Below are 27297 nucleotides of genomic sequence, written 5' to 3'. Positions count from 1 at the left end.
CGGCAGCACGCAACGCAACGCACCGCGCGCGCACGCACGCACGCACGCACGTGGCTCCCGATAATAAGCGCGAAACGCTCAGTCGCGCTCGCTCGGTCGCCTGTGTGTCACCTGACGACGATAACGATAGTGAGCTGTTTGTGATCGAGGTCGCACTCCTTGACGCGGGGTGGGGGGAAGCACCCCGGAGCGCGTTCCAAGAGATAAGCGAATCGAGTCGTCGCTATCTCAGCTCAACGTATTTTTAAAAAGTGGCACATTCCCCACCGCCTCCTAGCCCTCCAGTGGCAGCCGCCGGCTGCTGTCTGGCACAAGGTGACTTAGCACGTGACCGCCCGCAAGAGGGCATTTGTCTGCCGGTAAAGGGGCGACGAGCGTGTAATCCGGGCCGAGTGTGAGAATTTTATTGTTTTACATTTTCATTCTTTTATTGTTTCCCTTCTACGTGACTTTACCGAAAGAACCAAGAATATGAATCCCTGCAGTCACGAAAGCTTTAAATCAAAATTCGAGTGTGGGTAGTTTAGCGCCGTGATTTTAGCAGCGCGGAGGGTCACCGTGGTGACGGGAGTCGTGGAACGTTGACAAAAAGTTCCTTGAAATATTTTTTTGTTGTCACAATAATGCCTCGCGTAGTGCGCCGCGCAGTACAGTTTTTGCCTTATCGGTCAGATCGATGACGGCTCGGATGCGGCAAAATAATTCGGCGCAAACGCAAAACGCACCGATACCCAGCATGCGACGAATGCCTTCCTAACGAGAAGCATGGGACATGTGACATCTCTATAAGGCTGCCTTGATCACCTCGTGGGGGTGAAGAGATGGGGCCCAGAGGGGGATCGTAGTGGGGGGGTGGCGGGGGAGGAGGGCGTTGTAGGGACCGGTGGTCTGGTCGGCCACCCGCCCTCTCGCGCGCCATGCCGGCCTTCATAGGTGCCACTTGGTAACAGCACTCGCCCTTACAGTCTGTTAAGGCTATACGGGGGATCTTTGTATTTGTAGGGACCATTGGTATGGCTGGCCGCACAGCGCTATTAATTATTGACTTAAAGCTTTCACGACTGCAGGAATTCACGTAGATAGAATAAATGATAAAAATAATAACAATATCACGACGTTTCGATCGCAACACAAGCAATCGTCATCAGGTGAAAAATATAGCGGGAGAGCTACTGGGGCAGGAAAAAAGATATATTTTTTTCTTGTTCCATCTACGTGGCTTTACCGAAAGACCCAATGAATATAGCGCGATTAATGTTTATTTTTCTACCATCATTGGTCACCGGGGCTGAGGCAATCGCGTAAACTATTTAAACCCTGGGCTGGATCACTTTGGACATAATCTTTTTTTTTTAAATCCCACTCCGTGCTATGCACGTGAACGCAATGTATGTTCGTTGAACTTCTTTCGCACCGTACGTGTCCAGCCGTGCTAATCGGAGGTGCACGGCTACGTCGTTCGAGTCGTCCCGTTCGTCGCCAAACAAAACGAACGAACGAACAAAAACCAAACCCCCTCACACACCTTTTTTTTTTTAAATTTCTGCCAGCAGAAGGCACGTTCTGCGCGTGCACGAGCTCCAACAACAACACGTACTGGTGCGTGCGCACGCTCAACAGCAGCCACAACTCGCTCTTCTGCGAGTTCGCCACCGGCTTCATCGAGTACTTCGACCTCAACACCGACCCCTACCAGGTGACCTCCACATGCCTACCTACCTGCCTGCCTGCCTGCCTGCCCTCCGCCACCGCCCCGCCTGCGAGCCTCGCCTGCGCGTCACCTTGCCTCGATTGCCCCAGCCAGGGCTTACGGGCTGATCGGGCTGTGGCGCTTGGCGCCGTGCAGGAGAAACGTTGAACACGCCCGAGGAATTCCGCGGCACGGTGCTCCAATACACAATGTGAAACGAATGCCTTACGGGAAACACACCGATACAACAACTTGAAGTCAATGCCTCGGTGGTAAATATCTGTCCCGGTCCACGGCTACCCCAACTCAGACTTGAATGAGTACCTTGTGCGGAGTTGTAATCATCAGCACTGGGGAGACAAAGGCGGCGGGGCGTGGAGCTGGCGACCCACCCCCTCGTGTGCCGTGCCCACCTTCGTAGGTGCTCGCTAACAGCACTTTCATGGAAAACACCGCCTCCGTTTCCACGCAGATGCAGAACGCGGTCCACACGCTGGAGCGCGGCGCCCTCGGCGCCCTCCACGCTCAGCTCGCTGGGCTCCGTGCCTGCCGGGGACTCGGCCAGTGCGAGCCACCCCCCAGCAACACACACACAGGTAGTGGTCATCCCACACAGCGACCCCCCCCCCTCCCTACTCACTCACAACCCACTATACCCCCTCCCTACTCACTCACACTCATCACCCTGCAGCAGCACGCACACTCATGCACCTACCTCACTCACTCAGAGTCCATCATCTTATACTGATACAAATATCCCACTAACTTTACATCCATCATCTTATACTGATACACCTACCACACTCACGTTACATCCATCATCTTATACTGATCCACCTACCCCACTCACTTTACATCCATCATCTTATACTGATACAAATACCCCACTAACTTTACATCCATCATCTTATACTGATACACCTACCCCACTCACGTAACACCCATCATCTTATACTGATACACCTACCACACTCACTTTACATCCATCATCATATACTGATACACCTACCACACTCACTTTACATCCATCATCTTATACTGATCCACCTACCAAACTCACGTTACATCCATCATCTTATACTGATACACCTACCACACTCACTTTACACCCATCATCTTATACTGATCCACCTACCCCACTCACTTTACATCCATATTATATTTATAGTATCCACCTACCACACTCGATCAATGTCCATCATCTCGTATTTATCCACCGACCCCACTCACTTTACATCCATCATCTTATACTGATACAACGACCCCACTCTCTTTACATCCATCATCTTATACTGATACACCGACCCCACTCACTTTACATTCATCATCTTATACTGATCCACCTACCCTACCCACTCCAGTTCTACGAGTATTCGTTGGTTGCGATGCATAATTGACACATCGACGTTGTGTTGTTCCGCGTCCACGAGTTTGCAGGAAAATGTGACCCATCGTGCCACACAGCTCTGATCTCGTAGATGCACACCTAGGCCGTGTGTCCACGATTGTCCAGCAACACTTTTAAACTACAACAAAGGGAGGAGAAATACAAATTTAAAAACGTCAAAAGTGATTTCATGCTCAAACGAGCATTGAGGCGGTACTTTTCTGCCACTTACAACACTAAGGTCATGATGGGAATTCCACATTCCTTTGGCAGGGGTGATTCCCTCCAGAGGACAACCACTGTTGATGTTTCCACAAAGTGGTACTCGTTGTATCGATGGTGGTGGTGATGATGATTGATGATGGGCTTGAGTTAACCCAAAACCGCGATTTGAACTGAGCCACCGCCCTGGCCGCTTCAAAAGAATCTGCAAAATTCAAGCGAGGTGGATGCGGAGTGCCATAGTAACTCCCAGAGGAGTGTCCCGGTCTGCGAATCACCTCACTGTTTGTGCGAAACACACAACACACGTAACAGCACGCGCCTCTGCAGATGAGTCTTAACGTGACAAGCTGGACAATGCGGGAAGGCGGAGCTGAAATCTTCTTAACGCCTCGCGAATTTAAACAACTCGGCGCACGCTTCACAACGCTCCACCGCGATCCACTTCGCATTTTTTTAATTGCGACGTCCGAAAATCTTCTCACAACTAAACCGTGCGAATGCCGCTTGTTAACGTCTGTGTTTCTCTTTGCAATCAGGTTTCAAAGGTGACAGCAGCTATGATAATTACAGGTACAAGGCTGTGTGGTCATAATCCACCTCCCATTCGCGTGCTGTCTCATTTCCAGCTCCATCGTCCATTCATCGCTGCAGCCAGCATGGCCATAACCAGCGTGTTGGTTGCTGTGATTTTCATTTTGCATGAGCTCGTTAAGGCCATTGGTTTTAAGTTGTTGTGATTTTTTTTCTGTTATTTTTCTTGCATTCCACGCGGTGCCACCGGCGAGAGTTCACCGTCGCGTCTCTTGTTCAACGTATCCCGAAATGCATTTCCCACTGTTGGTGCATTGTCCCGGAAGGTTTTTGACGTAATGTCCAAATCCATACACAGCATTAAGTTGCATCGAAAACGATTTTATTGATACGAGATTCATCGCTAAGGGATGAGCTTCAGATTATAATTTCTTATGATTTTGGAGTCGTTATAATTGTTTCAAACGGGTAGTTTACGTTTTGCGATAACATGTCTTCGTACTCGCAAAACGGATGTCACCCGGTGTCAAGTGACACCACTTTTGGCGGGAAAAAGAGTGGACATGATGTCATTGAACTGACGTCACTTACCTTGACATCATGAAGTCATTTTTTTCTAGATTTGAAGCTTTCGTGACTGCAAGGATTCATACTCTTTGTTTTTATTTTTTACCTACGTGACTTTACCGGAAAAAAAGAGTATCATGAAGTCATGTCTATACGGGCTCAATCGATAACACTGCCGCAGCCACTGCTTGTGTCAAGAGTGGTTCCTGGTGCCATCACGATACGCGTGTCGTCTGTTTGTTTTAAATAATCCACCGTGATTTGGCTGAAGCGCAAAAGCAAATGTTTGTCCTCCCATAAACAGAGAGATTTAAGGAGATAATTGGTTTTCTATTCGAGTCTTGTGCTTAAAAAATAAATCCCCCTGTGTTATTGGATTTTAACTGATTTTAAATTGAAACTCGCTGTTCCCTGATCGTGGGTGGTGCTTTGGGTGTTTACATATTTTAATTATACTTTAATTGTTTTATTCGTGTCAATGCACCGCTTCTGGGTGAGTCCGTATCCTGTGCAGCACCCCCAGAGGGTACGTGTTAAACAAACTTAATGCTTACACGAGTGGCTATTTCGTGTGGCCCAAACGCAGCTAATAACTATTCAAAGTGGTTGGATGAGGATACAGAATATTAAGGCCCTCGGGAATGCCAAACGCGTTCCCGGTGTCAATAAAGTTACAAAAGTCTGGTCACATCAAAACCGGTACCCGTCATTAGCCATCAAGTGACGGTGACACCACCACCGCGGCACCTGTGGCAGGCCAGGTGCACTTGGAGGCCACGCTGACAGGAGGTCGTGGGACAGACCCAGGGGCCATGCGTTGACCGACTGAGATGACTGGTCACGCCTACCAGATTATAATACAAATCCCCCATCGTTGCTTTTATAATGCAGGTTAAAGAGTGCATTTTATAACCCGGCGAACATGCTCTACATTTTCCCAAAAAGGAGTCTCAAGACCTCCCAAGCAAGAGGTTCCTGCTTAGTATGTTTGGCCAATTCTATAACAAGTTGTTGGGGGTTTTTTTGCACGTGGGAGAAACCCGAGTATCTGGAGAAGCCTCACGCATGCAGGAGGAGAATACTGAAACTCCACGCAAGTTGTCATTTCAATAACCTGCTTGCTGCACTGATGCTCTCATTTTAGAGGAGGTTTAAAATATCCCAGAATGATGCCACCTTAAGACTATTTTTCAGGAGAGTCTCGCAACATTGGATTATTTTGACCGATTCTATGAGTGAGAGTTTGGCTGCATGTGGGAACGAAAACCGGAGTGGCTGGAGAAAAGCCACCACGCATATGGCTCGGGAAACACTCAGAGTGCCTTCTCCTGACCACCACAAAGCCACACGTGAAATAACTAACCAGGCCCTGCCCTGCTTAGCTTCCAAGGAAAATGGTCACCAGCAGGGTTGGTACTTTCACCATTGGGGGGGGCGGGGGGGGGCTCTAAGCAGAAATAATTAGAGGCATACCTCTCTTTAAGCTTTCAAAAAATTGGCCCTGTCATAAAAACAACATGCACTGTATGTCATCTGGTAACATTCATTAATGCAATGCCTTTTTTTTCTAGTAAAAACTCGCCCTCACTGAAGAGTGCATCGCAATACTTTATGGTATAAATTAAACGAAGGTAGTCCTACCTTTAAAATCAAAACACATGTTTAAAAAAATGAGAGGACATACTCATGGATAAGCTAAAAGAGAAAAAAAAAGTCTTGCAGAGTTTCCTGAACTGTCTGGTGCTCGGAGCCATTCTGAGGACCGGCGGAAAAGAGTTCCACATCTTAGGCACCATACTCGAGAAGGCCCCTACTACTACCGCCGAGTGTAGAATGAAAAACTCTAGGTCGAGCTAGCAGGGCCTGGCCTGAGGAGCGCAAGGTATGTATCTACCAGACGTGTGAGGGGCCAGACGGGACTGCAGGTACTGAGGACCCCCTCCATCTACCCCCAGGCTTCGATCCGCCACTCATAATGGCTCTCTCGTGTGGTTAAATATAGGAGGTTATAGCTGAGAGATTGGCGGCACGTGGGAAGAACCCAGAGTTAAATATTATCAACAACATCAAGCTACAAAGCAATCGTTACGTTTGTGCTCGGGGACGGCCACCACTGGACGGCACTGTGACCCGGTTTGAATTGTCCTCGTAAAATACGGGCAGACCTCGCTTAGCGCTCAGGTTGCGTTCCTGGAGAAACGAGCGCTACAATCGAATCGGCGCTAGAAGGGCTCATTATGCCATCGCGCTGCATTGGTCGCTGCGATACTCAATATTGTACAAAAACCACACCAAGTCCAGTCGCTGCTGGGTCAACGAGGTCCTGGACGCCCGTTGGTTACACTGTTAGACGAGACTCGGTTTATGCGGAGACACAAAACATATTCACATATTAATTAATTTAATGATCGTACATAATAGTTGTACGTACTTGGAAGAGCCTCATGGTTCTGTTTTGGCCAAGTGTTGGATCTTTAGTCACTTCCGCTTTGAGCACTTGAAATGCCTGCTGATTTATGTTGTTACTTTACAGTACTCTACAAAACAACACTTAACAATTACATCACTTGTCGCCAAGCGAGAGCTGCCGAAAGAACCAAAGAGTGAGGAGCTGGGAATTTTTGTTTTCACAAGGAAGGCTCCTTGCCTTTAAAAACACACACACATCAGGAAGATCACCAGCATTGGGCTAAAGAATGTCAACTGCTGATGAGGCAAAGCATGTCGAAACCGGTCCAGAGTTGGCTTGTTTTCAAACAATATTGTTTCGAAGCCCATGTGGCTGATGGGATGTGTAACAAAAATACTTTTTGCTTCTAAAGTGGGGCTGCATTATCTGCTTAATTATATTGCCGAGTGCAGTGAACTTTTACGTTGTCATGAACATTTAACTGTTGCACGGTGAGCCGATTGTGAATTTGCGTTGGCGGGAATGCAGGTTGAATGCGTCACCCGCGCTGCTCAGCGCTACGTTTGCCATCGCTTTGCCGCTTCGACCGCCGAGCGCTATTTATTCATTTTGGTCCTTGAGACATTGGCCCACAAATTGATTATTGGTACCACCCAGTGGTGTGACGAATCCTCGCAATGTTTTTTTTTAAATTAGTATTAAAGCGGTGCGTCTCTTGATTACATATACGTGCGATAGCAAGGTTGTCGCGGTAGCTTCTGTTTAACGACGTGACGAGATGAATGCCCGTTGAAGCGTGTTTAATGGAGAGTATCGTTTTGGAGAAGAGAACGCATACTTGTGTGATGCGAAACATCTACAGGATTAGCGTTGATAACAAACGTGTCTATGAAACGGACGCTATGTACGGTAATATTTCTCCATAATATAGGGTTTTTTTTTTAAAGAAAGGTTTGTGACGTAAACAGAACATGCCAATTCGTTGAGAGTACCACACACCGATGTGTTGAGCAAATCCACAACATATACAATCTGGGTGCGACGTTTCGCCAGTAATTACAACCAGCTTCATCAGGCGACAACCAGATTTGTGGAGAAATCCTCCTGTTTCGTTCCTTAAATAAAGGGATAGATGTGATGATGTCACTTGTGAGCCCTTTCACGTGCCTGTGTCGGGTGGTGGCGGGTTTAACGGCACATTTATATTTACGTGATCTAACCAAAAAAAAACCCTATATTATGGATGATATTGGTCACGAAAGCCTACGTGGTAATATTTCTGTCCGCGGATGGGCACTGCCCATGAGTGGTGCATCCAGATTAAGATTAATTAATGGAGTACTGGCTAAGGTGGATCCTGCTACTCCAGGTGGGACCAACGACCCCCACTTAGGCTCATGAACTACTCCACTGTACTGTGTATAAAAATACGGAGCATACTCATGGGCTGAAATATACAAGAGGCTGCGTATGGAGGGAGCGGTCAAAATTTTTTAGAAAGCAAGGCAGTATTGAAATCGCATGCAGAGTTGCGATTATAACTTTACAATGCTTTATTTAATCAGTTCTCTCGCCAACACACCCTGTTGTTCGAGCCCAAATCGTGTTAATATTAATGGGGTATCCACAAATGATGAAGCAGCGCTTCGGCTGTGACAGTTTCTTCTTGCCTCATCACATTTATTTGACTGAGTACGCATCACAGTTTATTGACGGCAAGTAAAACTCGATTGCCAAAAACAGACACGTTAATATTTTTTTTTGCATCACATTTCACCGAATTAAAACAATCGGGGTTTGCAGTGCACCGTCTTTTTTGTTATTAAAATCTAACCCCAAAACTGCTGCCCTTTTAGTAGTGCTCGTACAAAACTCAACAAGTATTTGAGCTCCGCTCTTGTGTCCATGAAATGCCAATTGCTCATCCCACATCTCCCGACATCTAATTCTTGTATACATCTCCTCTCATTTCACATTCATGGCTCTTCGCTGTATCTCTCTTCTCTCATCTCATTGCGCCTCTTATCTGTTCACGTTAATCTCATCTCTGCCACCTCTCTATCTCACTCGGAGTTCATGCTTCGGGCCCCCGCCCCAATGGGCTAAAACCACCACCACTAAATTTTGATTTAAAGCTTTCGTGACTGCAGTAATTCATATTCTTAGCTCTTTCGGTAAAGTCACCACTGTGTACTGAGCTCTCGTGAAAAATGCCACATTGTCACAATTTTGCACCACGTAATTATTTTCTCTCGCAGTGCCACCAGCGACCTCGTCGTGTTATTAAATTATTTTGAAAGAAATCTGTCCGATGGGGTTTTTGTTGTTTTACATCGGCGACAGAAAACTCCCACACTTGCGATTGCCAACGCTTTGGGCTTGCGCCACATCTGTTCCCCACAGTGAGCGTAGGGGCCAGCCAGAGCTGCTCAAGTTCCCCCCCCCCCCTCCGCACCAGCCGACACAACGAACACAGACAGACGGCAATAACGGCTACGCTGTGCTGATGAGTCCTCGTGCAGGGATGACGAAGCCCTAGGTTGTTGCCTTGTCGTCCTGCCGTGGCCTTGCATTCAAAGGGGGGCGAAAACTTCCCCCCCCCCCCCCAGCTGAGTCAACACAAGGCTGCGTGTAGGGATATATGCGGTGGTGTCACCGTGACATGCACAGCATGCTGGGACTTATTGTTCTGCTTTTGCCGTGTTAAGTCACCGTTTTGTGGATATTAACACGAGTTTGTTTCAAGCCTGCATGCTTTTTTTTTTCTCTTCAATCACAGACATTTTTGTTTCCGAGTGTTTAAGGCACATACGGTCGCCAACCTGTAGGGGTGTAACGATTCTTTCGACTGCCATACATGCATTAATTCACCCATGCAAGTATATGTGTGTTTCATATATATTCATACCCTGTGTGTCGTGTGTCATTGGTTCACGCGACCCCTCCGGACATTAGAGGTCGCTACGTTAAGTAAAAATTTAATATTTTAATCGAATTGTGACAGATCGTTACACCCCTAGGCTAATTGTTTAGCTGCATGCAAAGTCACTTTGGTCATTTTTGTAAACCTTTTGTTGTTGTTGCGCAGGGAAAAAATCTGGGACGGATGGGAAGGGTAAGACTCCGGCAGGCCTGGACGAGGACGTGTGGCCGTGGAGTCACGGGGACCCGTCCTTCGGACACAACTCCATCCTGGGCCATCATCATCATCCTCATCACCACCATCATCACCTTCCCCATAACCATCATAATCATCCTCCACCACCTCCGCGCCGCTACCACGGCGACCCCCCGCACGCACTCGACTCGGCGGCCGCGGCCAGCAACAGCGACAGCGGCTGGGCTAATTTCTGGCTAGACGTGGACACTGTGGTGGAACTGCTTCGGGATTTGCACGGTAGCCGGGGCACGGAGATGAAACCGCACGCGGCCGCCGGCAACGCGGCCACCGATTTCGCCTCAGCTCCGTCCCCCGCCGCGGCCAAGCGTACAGCGCCGTTGGTCCCGGACGCCGAGGACGGATCTGGCGCGTCTCTGATGCTCGAGGTGGCTGAGAAGGAGGAGGAGACGGTGGATGATGAGGACGAGGAGAGGGAGGCGGCCGTGGATTCCAGCGGACTTGGTCCTTTGGACTTGGGGTGGCTCCAGGACAGGGCGAATGCAGTCGCGGGGAGTGCCGGCGTTAGCCGCGGCAGAATCGGCAAGAGCAGGAGAAAGGACGGCCGAGGCAGGGATGGCAAAGTCAGAACCCGCCACAGCAGCAGCAGCAGCATGAGTAGAAAGCACCGGCTGGGCACCGGCATCAGGAATCAGGATGGCAGCTACAACGGGAGCAGCAGCAGGAGCCAGAGCAGCAGTAGCAGCAGCCACTTGGCTGCGAACGACACAAACGGCAGCGTTCGTGAAGGGCTTTCCGATGCCGATGGCGGTTCCGGCGAAGAGGGCCATCAGGTGTACGCGTCGGGATCCAGTCGAGTCGTGAGCAAGATCAGCTTCATCCCAGAGTCCACGGCTGAGCCAGACTTCAGCGGAGAAGGATTCATCCCCATTCATGATCATCAGTGACACCGCGGCGTTCCTGCGTGTGAGTGTGTGCGGTAACAGGCGATGTGGGACCTTTGTGTGCTGTGATTAGCACACTGTGCCACAATCCTAGCCAACCGGAATTCGATTCCTTGCCGAGCACAGCACCAGTACCAATTGATATCTGAACCTGGCCTGAGCCTCTCCTAGGTCAACTCAGCCTAGAATAAGTACCCGGTGCGGTGTTGTGGTTTGAACCATGAAGCGCCGGTCAGACAGGAGGTGGCAACGCGTTCATGGTGCTGAACCAAATCTGCCACCTTCATAAGCACGTGCTGTGCTGGCCTTAACAGGTGCTCCCTTATATCATAATTTTGTCAACATTGTATTAGCAAGTGTGCTCTAGGTTTGTATAGAAATCGTCATTTCTTTAAGACAGGGTTAAGATAAATCCATTGGGCTGCAACACGGCACGGCTCACTTGCAAATTTGACCAAATCGGGGCTTAATGGGAACGTAAGAGAGAAAATGCGGTCTTCTCTCTCTCAAGAGAGAGGACAGCCAGGCACGTAAAAATGAACGGCGCTCATTTCGCGGTTGCCATGCCCTGAACGCTGAAGGTTATTTATCTGTGCGTGAAGTGCTTTTGTTATTCTTTGGCTGCGACTTCGTATGGGAAAAAACGCGACTGACTTGACCACGTGAAATTGTTTAAATGCTCCGCTTAGACGTCGCACACATACTAAATTAACAATAATATTACACAGTAAATGCGGGTGTTTAAAATACACCGCTCTTTTGGTACCTATTCATAAATGTCTACGGATGATAACGCGTGTACGTGTGTGTATATATATGCCTTCAATTGTACCTTATTTGACATCCTGTGGGTTATATGTTTAAAAACACAGTGCAAATAGGCGTACATTGATACATTTTATAGTGCACTTTAACATCCAAAACGTTTCAGAGCGTAAGTTCGGAGCATTACGATTGCAGTTCAAACGTCTGACATTACCCAATGGCTTGATTCCCTTGTTTGCTATGCCAGGTCTGACATTCGACGTGAGGTAAATTCTCTTTCATTATCTACACAGGTCAAAAAGTCTGCCTTTCGGCACTACGGCACATTCCACACGGTGCCTTTTCGTACTCCTCAACACACTAGAGGGCAAGCATTTTAGGCAGAATATCACACGTTTGGGTATCTCCATATTCTCCTATATTTGTCACGAGCAACACGCACGCACGATAAAAACAATGTCGTCATCAGTCAATGTATTGGGCCAGAGTTTTGACCAAAATGCTTTCTACGCTTTTCATGTCTAGTAAATCTGCCGTGTAGTCTATTGAAATCGTATACTGTACTGCCATTGACTTTCAACAGCTCCGACCGCTGATGAGAGAGATATATATACTTGACATTGTTATTTATTAAAGGTCAGACTGGGCCCGCCGTGGAAATGTGGAATTAACACCCACTGGCTCAAGACAAACAAATGGTTATGACCACCGCCCAGCGCTCGAATAAAGCATGGGGTAAAACATTTTGTTACGTATATAGTGCATAATACTTATGATAACATTTGTGTGAATTTAGTTGTGAAGTCTGCTTTGGAAGTAAATGTAGGTGGATTGTAAAAGTGGCTGTACTGTAAAATAAAATCCACATTTTAAAGGCGTTGGATATTTAATATTTTAGGCCACGTGTACGCACCGTGTAGCTGGCATTCTGTCCCAAAAAAACCTGGTTTGTTCGGTCGATGAAATGTCTCCGAAGGTTCTTGAGAAAATGTTAACCCCCTTGTCTGTTCCTGTGTCGTCGTTTCAGTATTAATTACACGAGTCATAATGCGGGGAGGTGAACTCCTTTTGTTAAAGAACAAATGACAAAAAACACACACACTGCTCTGCAGTGGTCTCGAAGGCCCCAAAGTATTTTTTTCTTCTCATGAACCGCAGAAATTCGACAAGAGCTATGTTGTTTTGTTACTTGAATTAAAGTGCATACCGTGGTTTACTTTGTCCCTTTACATTTTGTGATGTTTTTTTTCCCTTCGTTTTACAATATTTGTGTTTACAATATTTGTATGCTAATATTGACGAGTCAATGAACAGTGAAAATGCCTGCCTCGGCAATGGGGGAAGGCACCAGTTAGATGGTGGAGCACACTAGCCAGGCATAAATACTACCACTCTAGCCCTAACCCAAGTCACAATATCTAGCAAGACACTATCCCTAACCCTACCACCACACTAGCCGGCCAGATACTAGCCCTAACCATAACTACTACCACTGTAGCCCTAACCCAAGTGACAATATCCAGCAAGACACTATCCCTAACCCTACCACCACACTAGCCGGCCAGATACTTGCCCTAACCATAACTACTACCACTGTAGCCCTAACCCAAGTGACGATATCCAGCAAGACACTATCCCTAACCCTACCACCACACTAGCCGGCCAGATACTAGCCCTAACCATAACTACTACCACTCTAGCTCTAACCCAAGTCACAATATCTAGCAAGACACTATCCCTAACCCTACTAGCACACTATCCAGCCAGACACTATCCCTAACCCTACCACCACACTAGCCAGCCAGATAATAGTCTAGCGCTAACCACAATAGCCTTAATCCTAACCACACTAGGCCAAGCCCATCCACATTAACTTTAACGCCAACCATACTAGTTAGACACTAGTACTAACCCTAACCACACTACTAGTACTAACCCTAACCACACTGGCACTAACCCTAACCACACTAGCACTAACCCAAACCACACTAGTACTAACCCCAACGACAGCACTAACACTAACAACAACCACAGCCAGACACTAGCCCTAACTCCACCAATAATAGCTCGAACCCCAACGACATTAGCCAGCCAGACACGAGCCCCGAACCAAACTAGCTAGCCAGACACTAGCCCGAACCAAACTAGCTATCCAGACACTAGCCCGAACCACACTAGCTAGCCAGATATTAGCCCTTCACCACACTAGCTAGCCAGACACTAGCCCGAACCACACTAGCCAGATATCCCTTCACCACACTAGCTAGCCAGATACTAGCCCTTCACCCCACTCGCTAGCCAGACACTAGCCCCGAACCAAACCTAGCTCTACCCCCAACCACACTGGCCAGCCAGACAGCAACACAAACCTCCCATTCCATCTGATCCAATTTCCCCCCTCACCTCGCAACATTACACTCAGTACTTGGGGTTCTTGAGCCATGACCATTGAATGGGAGTCGAGGTGGCTTTTGCCTTGGCATCCCTTAGCGGCGTTTGTAATGTGAAACCATCATCGGATCCAGCGTAACGTCATACTCGGAACAAGGCAATTATCATGATGGCAAATCTCTGTGTGATCCACTCACGCTGACCATCCCACGCCTCGACATCACAGGCGTGCATCACGACCACCACCACCACCACGCCTGCACAAAGCAATTCAGGGTAAACCGGTAGGACCTGCTCAGGGGTGAGTCCAAGTTTCAACTCGAAGATGAAGACGAGTTGAGAGACCCACCAGGCCAGATTCAAAACTAATTTCTTCAGAAGTACTTGCGTTTAAGTTGTCCTTCCCCTGCACCTCCGATTTGCACGGTTGCCTACGTACGCTGCGAAAGAAATTCAACATACACATCCCCAGCCTCTGCGAGCCATCGTCCAGGTCTGCCCACACAAACCAGCAAGGGCCCAAGTTCTCGCTCGATATATTCCGATGTACGCCGTCGTCCGTGGACCGCCAACAATGCTCTGCCATCGCTATCGTGATCTTCCTCCGTCTCCACTGCCTTCCAATAAACGTGCCTCTGTGGGCATATCTCGACTGCCAAGTAAAACCTTTTTGCGCAGCCAGTGTTCGCGAAGTGGGCCCTCCCCGCTTGACGCGCGCGCACGCTCATGCCCACGCTTGCCACCAAATGTTAACTCGCAAATCTTCTTTGGTTCTTTCTGTAAAGTCACGTAGAATCAGAATAAAATAATAAATTGATAAAATAAAATAACAATAAAATTCTCACGACATTTCGGCCACAACACAAGCGGCCTTCATCAGGTGAAGGGACGAGACTGTCTGGAGGACAGCAATGTCCTCCAGACAGTCTCTGTCCTCCAGACAGCCTCTGTCCTCCAGACAGTCTCGTCCCTTCACCTGATGAAGGCCGCTTGTGTTGTGGCCGAAACGTGAGAATTTTATCGTGTTATTTTATCAATTTATTATTTTATTCTCATTCTACGTGACTTTACCAAAAGAACCAATTTAACTCGCAAATGTTTATTTTGTATTTCCGCTCGAAAAGTTTTTCATCTGAAAGCAAAAAAAGCCGACGTCTGAACAAAATAACATTCTTAAATTAGTTTGTTGTTGTTGTTGAGAGTTTGGTTCATTTCAGCAGTGAACCATCGAAATGTGTGGTTGACATGAGACAAGAGTGTCTTTGTGCCCGGTAGAAAATGTGTCCTAAGGTGGATTAAAGAGGACCTGAAAATGACGAAACATTTACTTAAGAAATAGTTCTCTGACGTCGTATTCCAGGGGCGATCGCGATGCGTCGTTCAATCCCTACCGAAGGACGCGGGTCTCTGTGAGCGTCTTACCTTCGTCGACTTGTGAACTTTTGAGATGGAAAAAAAATCGCACTGGCAAACTCAACAAATGCGGACAGATGACGCCTATCGCAGTGAGTACACAACAAGTGATGTAAAGTCACTCTTCCCACCCGGAGCTATTCTCTGACAGCGCGATACAAGAATTCCAAATGGGAATGTATAACGGTGATTGGTTAACGATTCACTCTCGACCCCCACAGCCATCCGTTGAATTGTCACGATTTTGATTTTTTTATTCGATTTGTTTCTTCACATTGCGTGAACCTCTCGCGTACAACACAAATAAACGTCGATTTAATAAATACGCATTACATCAATAAACATCGATTCACTTAATAAATAAATGATTGAATGATTAACTTAATAAACAAGCACAGAGAAACATCGATTCATACTCTTTGTTTTTTTCGGTAAAGTCAAGTAGGTAAAATAAATGAAAACAACTCAATTAAATCACGACGTTTCGGAGGCAACACCAAACTTCCGTCTTCAGGTGGAAACCGTGACAGCAAAATTGCTGCATCAAGTGTCGTGATTTAATTGAGTTGTTTTCATTTATTTTACCTACGTGACTTTACCGAAAAAAACCAAAGCGTTGGAATCCTTGCAGTCACGAAAGCTTCAAATCTAGAATTAAACATTGATCCGTGCACGTGTGGTCCGATGCACGGTATCGCCGTGAGCTTGGCAAAATAATGTTCATCGACGAAATCGACGCGTCGATCCACTTCCGACGAACGACCTCGTGGCTTTCTTTGAGCGTCTTGCAAATTGCAGACTTGTGAGGAACCCAGTCTTTATATACGTCTGCAGGAGAGAGAGCGAGTCTGCGAGTGTGGGGAGCGGTAGTGTAGCGGTTAGCGCTACGCTGCGTTGCGAACCGGGCGACCCGGGTTCGATTCTTACTCCCGGCCAACCACCGGTGACGGTTATCTGAACAGGTCCTGGGCCTCCCCTACGTCGACTCAGCCTCAAATGAGCACCCGGCGCGGTGTGTAGTAAACATCGCCACGAGGGAGACAAAGGCGGACGGACGTGGTGTTGGCCACCCACCCCTTTCGTGTTCCGCGCCGGCCCTCATAGGTCCTTGCTAATAGCACTTGCATCCAACAGTCTATCAAATTGTGCGTGCAGTATTGTGTGTGTAGATAAACACAGCATCGCAGTTAATTTCACCGTCTTAGTTGGCTAAGTTACGCCGCGAAAGAAGTTCAACATACATACGTACAACATACAACCACCAGCAGTGCTATCAATGGAATATATACCAAGTTGGCTCCGCTTAATTACGTATACCTGGCGAGGCTGTCAACCCATTCGGGTTACCCCGTATTCTTGTACCGGGAAGTTGAGTTTTCAGGTCCATACGGCATACAGCCGTTTCAATACGGGCACACACATTTTTTGTATCTATTTGTTTGTTTCTGCTATGTGATGGGACTTTGTAGGATGAACGTTGAGAATTATAAGGGGCACGGGGTGATCACTAATGTCTGAATTGGTCTGTAATAAGGTAGTGCACTGATAATGGGTTGACGGGTATCACTTGGTGTGCCATTCACATGAGTGCAGGACAGGTGGTATTAGCCACAACGTCATGTTCGTATGCTGCGCAGCCCCTAATAAGTGCTTGCCAACAGCGCTTGGTCCAATAAGCTACGCTGTCGGAGATGGGATGAATTGTTTTGTCAATTAGCTTGGGTCTTTGATTGAAACGTGTTGAATCCGTGGAGGGTAATGCGGTGTGCATCCTTGACGGCAACGTGCGGGGGGCACGGAGAGAGATCCTCAGGATGTTTAATGTTTCATCACGCGATGATGAAATTCACCAGTCAACATCGATCGTCACACATTCATCATCGGACCTCCTCCCCTGGGTCAAGGCCTTCAGTTGCTGGATCAGAGAGCCACGGGTAGGCGAGTGGTGTGACGAGAGGGCAGACGGTAGGCAGGGGCCAAGTCCATTGAGAATCGTGGTGAGGTTAGTGAAGGTGATCTTGGAGTTGACTTGGGAATGGATTTGGACAGCGGGATGGAAGTGAGGTTAATGGTCAGGGCCGTCTGTCTATAGGTGGGGGGTGTGCGGGGCAGCTCACAACACCGCGTGGGGCCGCCAACGCCCTCAAACTAAACCGGAAGTATTAAATCTGACACCGTGCCGACAAAGCGCGGAGCCCCCCCCCCCCCCCCCCAAAGTGCAGGGCTCGGGCCGGTCGCCCTAATTCGCCATAAAGGGACGGCTCTCATGATGGGTGATGTGTGCTCTGGTTTACGAGTGTGGGTGAGCGGTGTTGTGGTGATGTCATGGATTGGGAGCGAGTAGAGGGATGTGAGGATTATGGGTGATGTGTGCTCTGGTTTACGAGTGTGGGTGAGCGGTGTTGTGGTGATGTCATGGATTGGGAGCCAGTGGAGGGATGTGAGGATTATGGGTGATGTGTGCTCTGGTTTACGAGTGTGGGTGAGCGGTGTTGTGGTGATGTCATGGATTGGGAGCCAGTGGAGGGATGTGAGGATTATGGGTGATGTGAGCTCTAGTTTACGAGTGTGGGTGAGCGGTGTTGTGGTGATGTCATGGATTGGGAGCCAGTGGAGGGATGTGAGGATTATGGGTGATGTGAGCTCTGGTTTACGAGTGTGGGTGAGCGGTGTTGTGCTGATGCTAACCAGAGGTACTCACTTGTTGCGGCCTCAAAGGGCTCTCCCGAGGGCATCTGTAGCGCAGCAGTGCCCGAGTCAAGGCCCCCAATTATATCCTCCAGGTGTTTTACTGGATCCGACACTTGCGACTCACCCTGGTGTATATGTTAAATGTAGAAACAACATCGTACCGCTGATATTATGCACTCCCAGATAGACCTCCGTGCGACTGATAAGATGTGTAAAAAAAACACATTATATATACTGTTATTTATTCACGTGGAGGTGACAGAGCGGTGAAGGGGGGCGTACTTGTCCACACGCTTATTTTGCTGCGTTCTGCACGGCGGCGCTGCTGGTTATTGTGATTAATTCGCTCACGTGCCCTGCCACGGAGAGCGTCACATCCAGGTGGCGAACTTGAGTTCACGAACGCTGCGGTCACTTGGTTTGTCAAGAAGCCAGGTGCGCGCGTGCATCGCCTCTGCTCTGCCCGTTGTCGACGTCTCTTCTGTCGTGACTGGACCGAGTCTCGTGGCTGTATTTCCTGTTATCGTACACAGTGGTGCATCACTTACTACTGTAGTAGGGGTACATTTATTAATACGGCATAGATTTATGAAGCTCGCCGCAGTATACGCTCATGCAGAGTGTGGGGAATTCCACCTCTTTCAAGACGTTTGCACAGCCAGCGTGGAGGAGTAGGCCAACAACCTATTTACAAAAAAGGGATTATCTAGAGCTCCCTCGTGTGGTGGGTGGCCTCTATCCGCCAGCAGTGAGCAAGCAATTGCAGGGCTGCGCCTTTAGCCTTTTTATAACCGTGCCACCATGCATCGCGTGCATTTAAATGACGCGCTGCGCCGTTACATTGAGGCTTAACGGAGACAGACCCCAACCACGGACCATGTAATCATACAAGTGACAGGCATCACGCACACACACACACAGCGGCACGAGCCACATCCACGACAGCCTCCGTATGTCGCCTCCACGGACTCCCGGGACATCATCGCCTTACCTGGGGGAGCGGTGAGGATGTGAGTGATGCTGGGTGACGATGGGTGTGAGAAGAGGTGGCAGACAGCCAGAAGAAGTGGCGAAGGGGTGGAGGGCGTTGGAAGAGGTTGCCATCGCTGCCTGCGCTTCCGTCCGCAGAGACGAGGTGATGGTGGTCGTGATGTGATGATGATGATGCAAGTGATGGTGGTGGTTCTGATGTAATGATGCAGCGAAGATGAAGGTCGTGATGTAATCATGCGGTCATGCTGGTGACCGTGATGTGATGATGATGATGCAGCGAAGATGAAGGCGGTGACGTAATGATGCGGTGAGTGATGGTTGGGGGGGGTGGTGGTGGTTGGTGGTCGTGAGTATGGTGATGATGTGGTGATGCTGGCGATGCTGGTGATGCTGATGATGAGCTCACCCTCGCTTGTGATTGGATCCGCTACGCCTCTGACTTCGCTGCAGTGGGAGGAGACGGGAAGATTGTGTGGGCTGGGCAACAAACCAGCCAATCACGATCCAGTGTCTGCCGCACCAGAGAATCCTCGCCAGATGAGCCGTCAGATGGCTGACCGTATTTGCCGGATTATAAGACGCACCACAGATTGGTACCCGGTGCCAAAAGCGTTACGAATATATGGTCTAACATACACACACACGTGTCGGATTATAATACACGCCCTTATGTTTTGGGGGGGTTTGAAATACGGGGTTTAGGGGTGGGGGGGGGTGCGTCTTATAATCCGGCGATAACGGAAGTCCTATTTTACCCTGCGTAGGACGAGTGTTATTGGGGTCGCAGCTATATGGCGAGACGACAATGAATCGTATCATATTAGCCACGGTAATCGTATCGTCCGGTTTTGTTCTTATCGTCATATCGTGATGATCATTAACGCATGGCTGCTCGCTTTTTACTTGTGCTGCTTAATTATTTTAATTTGCTCCAAAAAAACACATTTACGTTCACGCAACTATATACAGTGAGGGAAAAAAGTATTTGATCCCCTGCTGATTTTGTACGTTTGCCCACTGACAAAGAAATGATCAGTCTATAATTTTAATGGTAGGTTTATTTGAACAGTGAGAGACAGAATAACAACAACAAAAATCCAGAAAAACGCATGTCAAAAATGTTATAAATTGATTTGCATTTTAATGAGGGAAATAAGTATTTGACCCCCTCTCAATCAGAAAGATTTCTGGCTCCCAGGTGTCTTTTATACAGGTAACGAGCTGAGATTAGGAGCACACTCTTAAAGGGAGTGCTCCTAATCTCAGCTTGTTACCTGTATAAAAGACACCTGTCCACAGAAGCAATCAATCAATCAGATTCCAAACTCTCCACCATGGCCAAGACCAAAGAGCTCTCCAAGGATGTCAGGGACAAGATTGTAGACCTACACAAGGCTGGAATGGGCTACAAGACCATTGCCAAGCAGCTTGGTGAGAAGGTGACAACAGTTGGTGCGATTATTCGCAAATGGAAGAAACACAAAAGAACTGTCAATCTCCCTCGGCCTGGGACTCCATGCAAGATCTCACCTCGTGGAGTTGCAATGATCATGGGAACGGTGAGGAATCAGCCCAGAACTACACTGGAGGTTCCTGTTAATGATCTCAAGGCAGCTGGGACCATAGTCACCAAGAAAACAATTGGTAACACACTATGTCGTGAAGGACTGAAATCCTGCAGCGCCCGCAAAGTCCCCCTGCTCAAGAAAGCACATATACATGCCCGTCTGAAGTTTGCCAATGAACATCTGATTGATTCAGAGGACAACTGGGTGAAAGTGTTGTGGTCAGATGAGACCAAAATGGAGCTCTTTGGCATCAACTCAAGAAGAAGCACATTAAGGTCCTGGAGTGGCCTAGCCAGTCTCCAGACCTTAATCCCATAGAAAATCTGTGGAGGGAGCTGAAGGTTCGAGTTGCCAAACGTCAGCCTCGAAACCTTAATGACTTGGAGAAGATCTGCAAAGAGGAGTGGTACAAAATCCCTCCTGAGATGTGTGCAAACCTGGTGGCTAACTAGAAGAAACGTCTGACCTCTGTGATTGCCAACAAGGGTGTTGCCACCAAGTAAGAAGTCATGTTTTGCAGAGGGGTCAAATACTTATTTCCCTCATTAAAATGCAAATCAATTTATAACATTTTTGACATGCGTTTTTCTGGATTTTTGTTGTTATTCTATCTCTCACTGTTCAAATAAACCTACCATTAAAATTATAGACTGATCATTTCTTTGTCAGTGGGCAAACGTACAAAATCAGCAGGGGATCAAATACTTTTTTCCCTCACTGTATATATGGCATAGCAAATGCCATGATCGCAGTCGCAATTGAATAGCAATCATCAATTTAATTCGTGATTTGCTAAACTAGTTTTGTTAGACATGATTCTCGGAGTTTATATTTGTTTCCGTTGAACAAAGGACATGCGTGCAGACCCATGCCAGTATCAAGAATTATAATCTGTATTTATCCTGAAGGAATCCGATGAGCTATAAAGCTCTTTTTCACAGATGTCCACTAAGGGCGGGTAGGAACGTTATAACAAGCAATATTAAAACACAATAGGAGTGCAAAGTCTAGGAAAGGTAAGCAAAATCATTTTTTTAAAAAATATATACAAATAAAACTAAACAATTTTCTATCTTATAAAGTAAAGTCCACTGAGCTGTTAGCTTATTTTTCATAAGCAACCTGGCCACAAATGACAGCTCAACAAAGTGGCTTATCACATGGGAATTGCTATCAGCAAAATAATCTAAATAAATTCGCGGGGAATTGCAGTTGGAGAATGTTTAAACAACCCGTATTTATACCAAACTCAACAATCAAAGCGTATGCTTTTTCGTTTGATCATCGACATTCTGGTTTGAGTTCGGAGTTGCATGTAATACACCTGTCAACCCCTTATCAGTCCCTACCTTATTATAGACCAATTCAGACATTATAAATCTCAACGTTCATCCTACAAAGTGCCATCACAAGGGAGAAACACAAACAAATAGACAAATTATTAGTTGTTTTGCTCATATTGAAACTTCTGTACGCCGTATGGACCTGAAAACTAAATTTCCATGCACAAGAATACGGGTAAAACGTATGGGTTGACAGGTATGATGTAACAGAGTACAAATCGGATCTCCGACTCACGCCTACCGGATTCTAAGACGCACCCCTTACCTGTGCCTTAGAATACGTTGCAGGGGGGAAAGTTGGGATTATAATCCGGAGAGCACGGTTTTAAAATTGGGTCTGCCTACAGCTCACTGGGTGGAGAAACAGCGCCCCAACACGTGGCAATACGAGTTCACATCCCAGCTCAGGTCTTCCCAAAGGCGTCAGCAGCATTGTCATCAGCAGCAGTAGGTAGCAGCATCGTTGCCATCAACATCGCTTATAATTGGGGTTCCCCCGGGTGGTCTTCAGTTTCCGCCCCACACGTTTAAACACTCGTGAATTGGCTGAGAGCATGTTAGAAATAGAGGACCGCAGAGCTTGGGCAATGGTGGGTAACGTCGGCTCATCAACGCTCGGTTGACTGCCTTCCAGCTTTGCGATTCCTCTGTAATTGTGACAGGTTCGATGCTGGTAAAACACGCAGATACGCCATTTATAAAACTACCCTTTTTTTTTGCTTATTATGACTCGTCATCATTGCTGGTCAATGCGGAATAGGGGGGGGGGGGATAATAATCATCGATGTATCAACTTTAGTGGAATTTAATCAGCCGGGTCCACACCTGATGGATTAGTTGAACGGCTTGGTCGCATGCAACTAAATCGCTTATTACGTGGACCTTTCATTCCGGTTGCTCACAGTCGAAAATTATAGACTCGACTTTCAAGCCATCCTCCCAGAGATTCGTAGCGACGTAATTCCATTCATCACGTGCTGCACATTGGCCAACAACTGTGAACTTGGTCGTTACGATCCTGAATGCGCTGCGCGAACTGGCTCGCTCACATGCGGACAAAGCAGTTCCGGGCGATTTGAGCTGCGCGATTTTCGAGAGCGATTTGTTCCGCGCGCAACTTGTCGCTTCAGGTTTGGCTTCAAGGTCACGGATACATCCATCATGGAGGTTTTGGGGTAGATCACGTGGGCATAAATGCGTCGTTAAACCCGCCACCACCCGACACAGCCAATCAGCAAGGTTTGTCACGTAAACAATAACGTGCCGATTCGTTACGTGTACAGAAACGCCGGTGTGTTGGAGAGTAATCACGCAACATTTACAATTCGAGTACGACGTTTCGCCGGTAATTACAACTGGCATCATCAGGCGTCAGTCCGATTTGTGGAGAAATCGCCGATGCAGCCGCTAGAGGCCGCTATATTCACCGCAATGAAACGGGGACCCTGATTCGCGACAATGTGTCGAGGAAGGGGAGTTAACTCATCCCCTGCTCACAATCATCATCGTCGATTCCCCACCCGTCAATCGTCACCGTCAACCGTCCAGCGTTGGTACAAGTGGGACCGCTTTGCGATGCTGAGTTATTTGGTGGCAAGTCAGCAGTCATTTTTGTTTTCATCCACAGCAATACGAGGACGTTCATAGTCTCGCGCATGTCACCAAACGAATCAACGTGTGTACAGAGGTTAAGGCGCAGCCCTGCAATGCCTCGCTCACGCTACTGCTGGCGATGGGTCGTACACTCGAGTGCGTTCAAGGGAGCCCGCCTAGAGTGGGAGATGATTTGACCGCATCTTCCACGCTGACCTACCGTCTTGACAGAGGTGAGGGTATCCACACTTTACCCCCACCACTTGCGACCTGCGTGCATATCGACTCAGTCTGATGTTACTTATTTATGAAATACGGTGTTTTTCTTTTTCTGGAAGACTTTGCCGTTTTTTTCCAGGATTTTTCTGTTGCGTGCAGTCACTTTAAGATGGTTTCTTGTTCGGGTTTTTGTTTTTGTTGCGGTTGCACCCGAGTCAAGAGCCGCATGGCTCGCAGGGTTGTAACTAAACAGTGAAACTGAAAACTGAAAATGTATGCTGATGGGTGGACAAAGACGTGGCGGGGCGGGGGTGGTGCGTGCGAAATCGAGGGGTGGATTTCAAAAACTTGCAAATGTATTTCAACGGTCGCGTCGAGAGATAATAAAATCATCGAGTCGAACAAACACGTCTGTAAATTGCAGGTCCTCTGCGCTCACCGGCAGGCATCCCAAATACTTTGGATACGCGGCCTTCTCGAGTAGACTGTCGGCTAAATGGCCAGCAGCAACATCTGCACGCATTGATATCGTGCGTGTAAGCGGGGATTGGGCGAAATTGCTACCAGATGAGATTTAGGCGCACTTCGTGCTGAGAGCGCAGCGTCGCGCCATCAATTTAAAGCCTCGGCAGTGTTTGTGCAACAAATGTGACGCAGCTCCGGCAATTTACTAAACGCCGGCTCCTCTGGCGTGAGCCGTGAGCTGCGTAATCCCTTCAGAAAGTGTTCCCATATTTATTTTTTGAAAATAAAATGAACGCTTTTAAACCAGGGGAAGGGAGAGAAAAAAAACCACCCGTGCACGCACATCTCTTAACGTTTTTTTTATTTTTTCAACGTGGCATTTATCCTCTGAAAGTTTGTCCAATGAACGAGTATTGTAGCGCACACGGGAAACTTGTTTTTTTTTTGTTTGTTTTGTTTTACCCCGCGACACACAGCACGGGAACGGGGCCGCAGAGTTCAGGAAATAATGAATGGAGAAAGATAAACGAACGGGAGAGGGAAGAGAGAAGCGAACGCGTGGAAGTTGAGAGGATAAGGAAGTATTGAAAAGGAACGGAGATACGGGAGCAAAGGGTCAGGGGAGATGAGGATCGGGAGGAAGAGGCTGCATCAGGACCTCGACGTTGCTGCTGCTGCTGCCGCACGGAGGAGCGGCGTCTAATTTCACAGGGTGGGGGTGGGGGGGCACACACAAGTCACGTGATTTACGGGAGGCTTGACCTGATTTGGATAAATAGATGAGACATGGATCTGAAGCGTGGGTAAATAAAAATGTAAGGAGTACACGAGGTGAACACAATCAGATTAATGACATCGTTAAAACTCAAGAAGAAGTGAGTGGGCCTGCTCAGGACACGCCGCTGCAAGTGATGGTGGCTAGTGGCCAAGGATAATGACGGAGCTGGCAGCAAAGGTTAGAGAGAGGGAATGCATCCGGGAAGACGACGTCCGCCGTGGAGATGGAGCCAAATAAAGCGACTCGAGTGCAGGCCCCGTGTGGATTGTTACATCGCAGGATCGTGAATAATGGGGGGGGGGGGGGGGGGGTGGGCTTTGGAATGCCTTCATCCAGCAGTGGATTGACCATCACTCAATAATCACGATGTTGCTTCTCTACACGACATGTATGTTGAGCACCGTACGTGCGGGGGAAGGACAGCAAAACTGCTAACCACAAAGGACAAACACTTGTGTACTCCTGGACGTTATACGTGAAAGTGGAAAGTGTATTACCTAGATAGGACTTACAGCTACGAAACAATGCGTTGCCTGTAAATATGGGGTGAGCAGACGGTTTCGAAAGTGGGTTGTTACGAACAGAAGAACGTATAGTTCTAGTGTTATCTCCTCTCTGGTGTCATACTCAAAGTACCTACATTCAAATGAAATGGATCTGCCATCCAAGAAGAGTTATCTTGCCAATACCATGTTGTAGACCTCCAGCGTTCCTTTTCATGAGCCTGACTGCTGGTAGAGTTATAATAACCGACACGTTACAAAAGAATAACGTGTCCATCACATCGTGACTTCAATGGGAAACCATATATACAAACATACCCTGTCATCCCATACATTTTACCTGGATTCTTGTACAGGGAAATTGAGTTTTCAGGTGCTAAAGGCGTATAGCCGTTTCAATACGGGCAAAAAATGTGTCTATTTGTTGGTGTTTATCTCCCTTGTGATGGGCCTTTATAGGATGAACGTTGAGAACTTATAAGGGCGTGGGGTGACCAATGAGGTTTGAATTGGTCTGTAATAAGGTAGGGCTCTGATAAGGGGTTGACAGATATAGATAATTCTTGGTTCTTTCGGTAAAGTCACGTAGAAGGGAAACAATAAAGTAATACAAATCGTATTTTTTATTTGATTGTTTCCCTTATATATGAATCCCTGCAGTCAGGAAAGTTTTAAATCAAGATATAGATAATTTTAACTTAAAACTTTCGTGACCGCAGGAATTCATATTCTTGGTTCTTTCGGTAAAGTCACGTAGATAGAAAATAAACATTGTTATTTTCTATGTAAAATAAAAAAATATTTTCTATCTACGTGACTTAACCGAAAGAACCAAAAACATAGATATATAACATGGGTGACGTTTCGCCCAATTACCCCTGTGTGCTATGAAAGGCCATTGCCCCCGAAGATAACAGAGCCATTGCCTGACACGTTGCCAATGATGTTTCCCTGAGCGTTGAGTAGTTATTTACGATTGTGCACCGTTGCCAACGCAGCAGCATCGCCAAACAATTTAATTAATGTTTGATGACACAATGGACACGATGAGATTCAGCTCTATAAATGATCAGTTGTTACACGATTGTTGTTTTATATCAAACTGGACGTTGATGTAACGTTTTAAATGATTAAACTCGACGTACAACGAATGTGATGGGTGGACAAATGGACAGAGCAACCCACACGGACACTCGCCCCAACGGTCTTATAGACTTTGGGGGCAAGTACTGTTAGCGAGCCCCTATTAAAGTGGCCAGGATGGAGCGTGAGGAGGAGAGGGTTAGGGCAGCACCACGCCGGGCCACCTTTATCTCCCCAATACTTATAAGTTTACACATCGCACCAGATTACTCGTTTAAGGCTGAGTCAACCTGGTTACACACTCTAACACACACACACACATGCATACGCGTGCGTTACGCATACTCTCCACACTTTCCTTCCCCACGCCCTGTCTGTTAGGGTGAATCCCGGGGGTTTCACTGCTATCTCCTCCTCCCACCATCACCATCACCGCTATGCATTACCCCCCCCCCCCCCAGCCAACCCCCCACGCTCACGACGCACCAATGGAATTGCCGGCAGCAACCACCGCGCTCCAACATTAGTAGCAGCAAGCAGCAGCAGTTTGCTGCTGATGCTGATGCGAGGAAGAGGAGGGTGGACGTTATAACGCAGAGCTGAAAGCGCTGCCTTGGGGG

At 47.6% G+C, this 27297-nt stretch overlaps 2 protein-coding genes and 1 long non-coding RNA gene across 7 annotated transcripts in view; 2 read left to right on the top strand and 1 right to left on the bottom strand.

Annotated features, from left to right (window-relative positions):
• LOC116945221 (extracellular sulfatase Sulf-1-like) overlaps nt 1-10034 on the top strand; it is a 371767-nt gene extending 361733 nt beyond the window's left edge. Inside the window, exons 17-18 of the mRNA XM_076068978.1 lie at nt 3839-3872; nt 9899-10034. Coding sequence (XP_075925093.1) covers nt 3839-3872; nt 9899-9929 — 65 coding nt within the window. The 3' untranslated portion in view covers nt 9930-10034. The remainder of the gene's footprint in view (nt 1-3838; nt 3873-9898) is intronic.
• Nucleotides 1-12853, top strand: part of LOC116945217 (extracellular sulfatase Sulf-2-like) — a 155262-nt gene extending 142409 nt beyond the window's left edge. For all 4 annotated transcript variants that reach the window (XM_032959510.2, XM_032959511.2, XM_032959512.2 and 1 more), the window contains 3 exons: nt 1554-1696; nt 2163-2286; nt 9899-12853. In XM_032959510.2, coding sequence (XP_032815401.2) covers nt 1554-1696; nt 2163-2286; nt 9899-10875 — 1244 coding nt within the window. In that variant the 3' untranslated portion in view covers nt 10876-12853. The remainder of the gene's footprint in view (nt 1-1553; nt 1697-2162; nt 2287-9898) is intronic.
• A 2812-nt stretch (nt 12854-15665) lies between these two features.
• On the bottom strand, nt 15666-19525 carry LOC142925669 (uncharacterized). 2 transcript variants are annotated; one of them, XR_012942629.1, is made up of 4 exons: nt 19124-19525; nt 18415-18649; nt 18143-18257; nt 15666-16269 (listed from the first exon to the last, which is right to left on the bottom strand). It is a non-coding gene; the product is annotated as an uncharacterized LOC142925669 (long non-coding RNA). The 2 variants fall into 2 exon arrangements; XR_012942628.1 differs by having other exon boundaries at nt 18143-18649.
• Nucleotides 19526-27297: the final 7772 nt, after the last annotated feature.

Source organism: Petromyzon marinus, chromosome 23, assembly GCF_048934315.1.
Source record: "Petromyzon marinus isolate PM22_M1 ecotype Great Lakes invasive population chromosome 23, UKy_Petmar_22M1.pri1.0, whole genome shotgun sequence".
Classification (NCBI taxonomy): Eukaryota; Metazoa; Chordata; class Hyperoartia; order Petromyzontiformes; family Petromyzontidae; genus Petromyzon; species Petromyzon marinus.
This window is presented reverse-complemented; position numbering and strand designations above follow the sequence as displayed.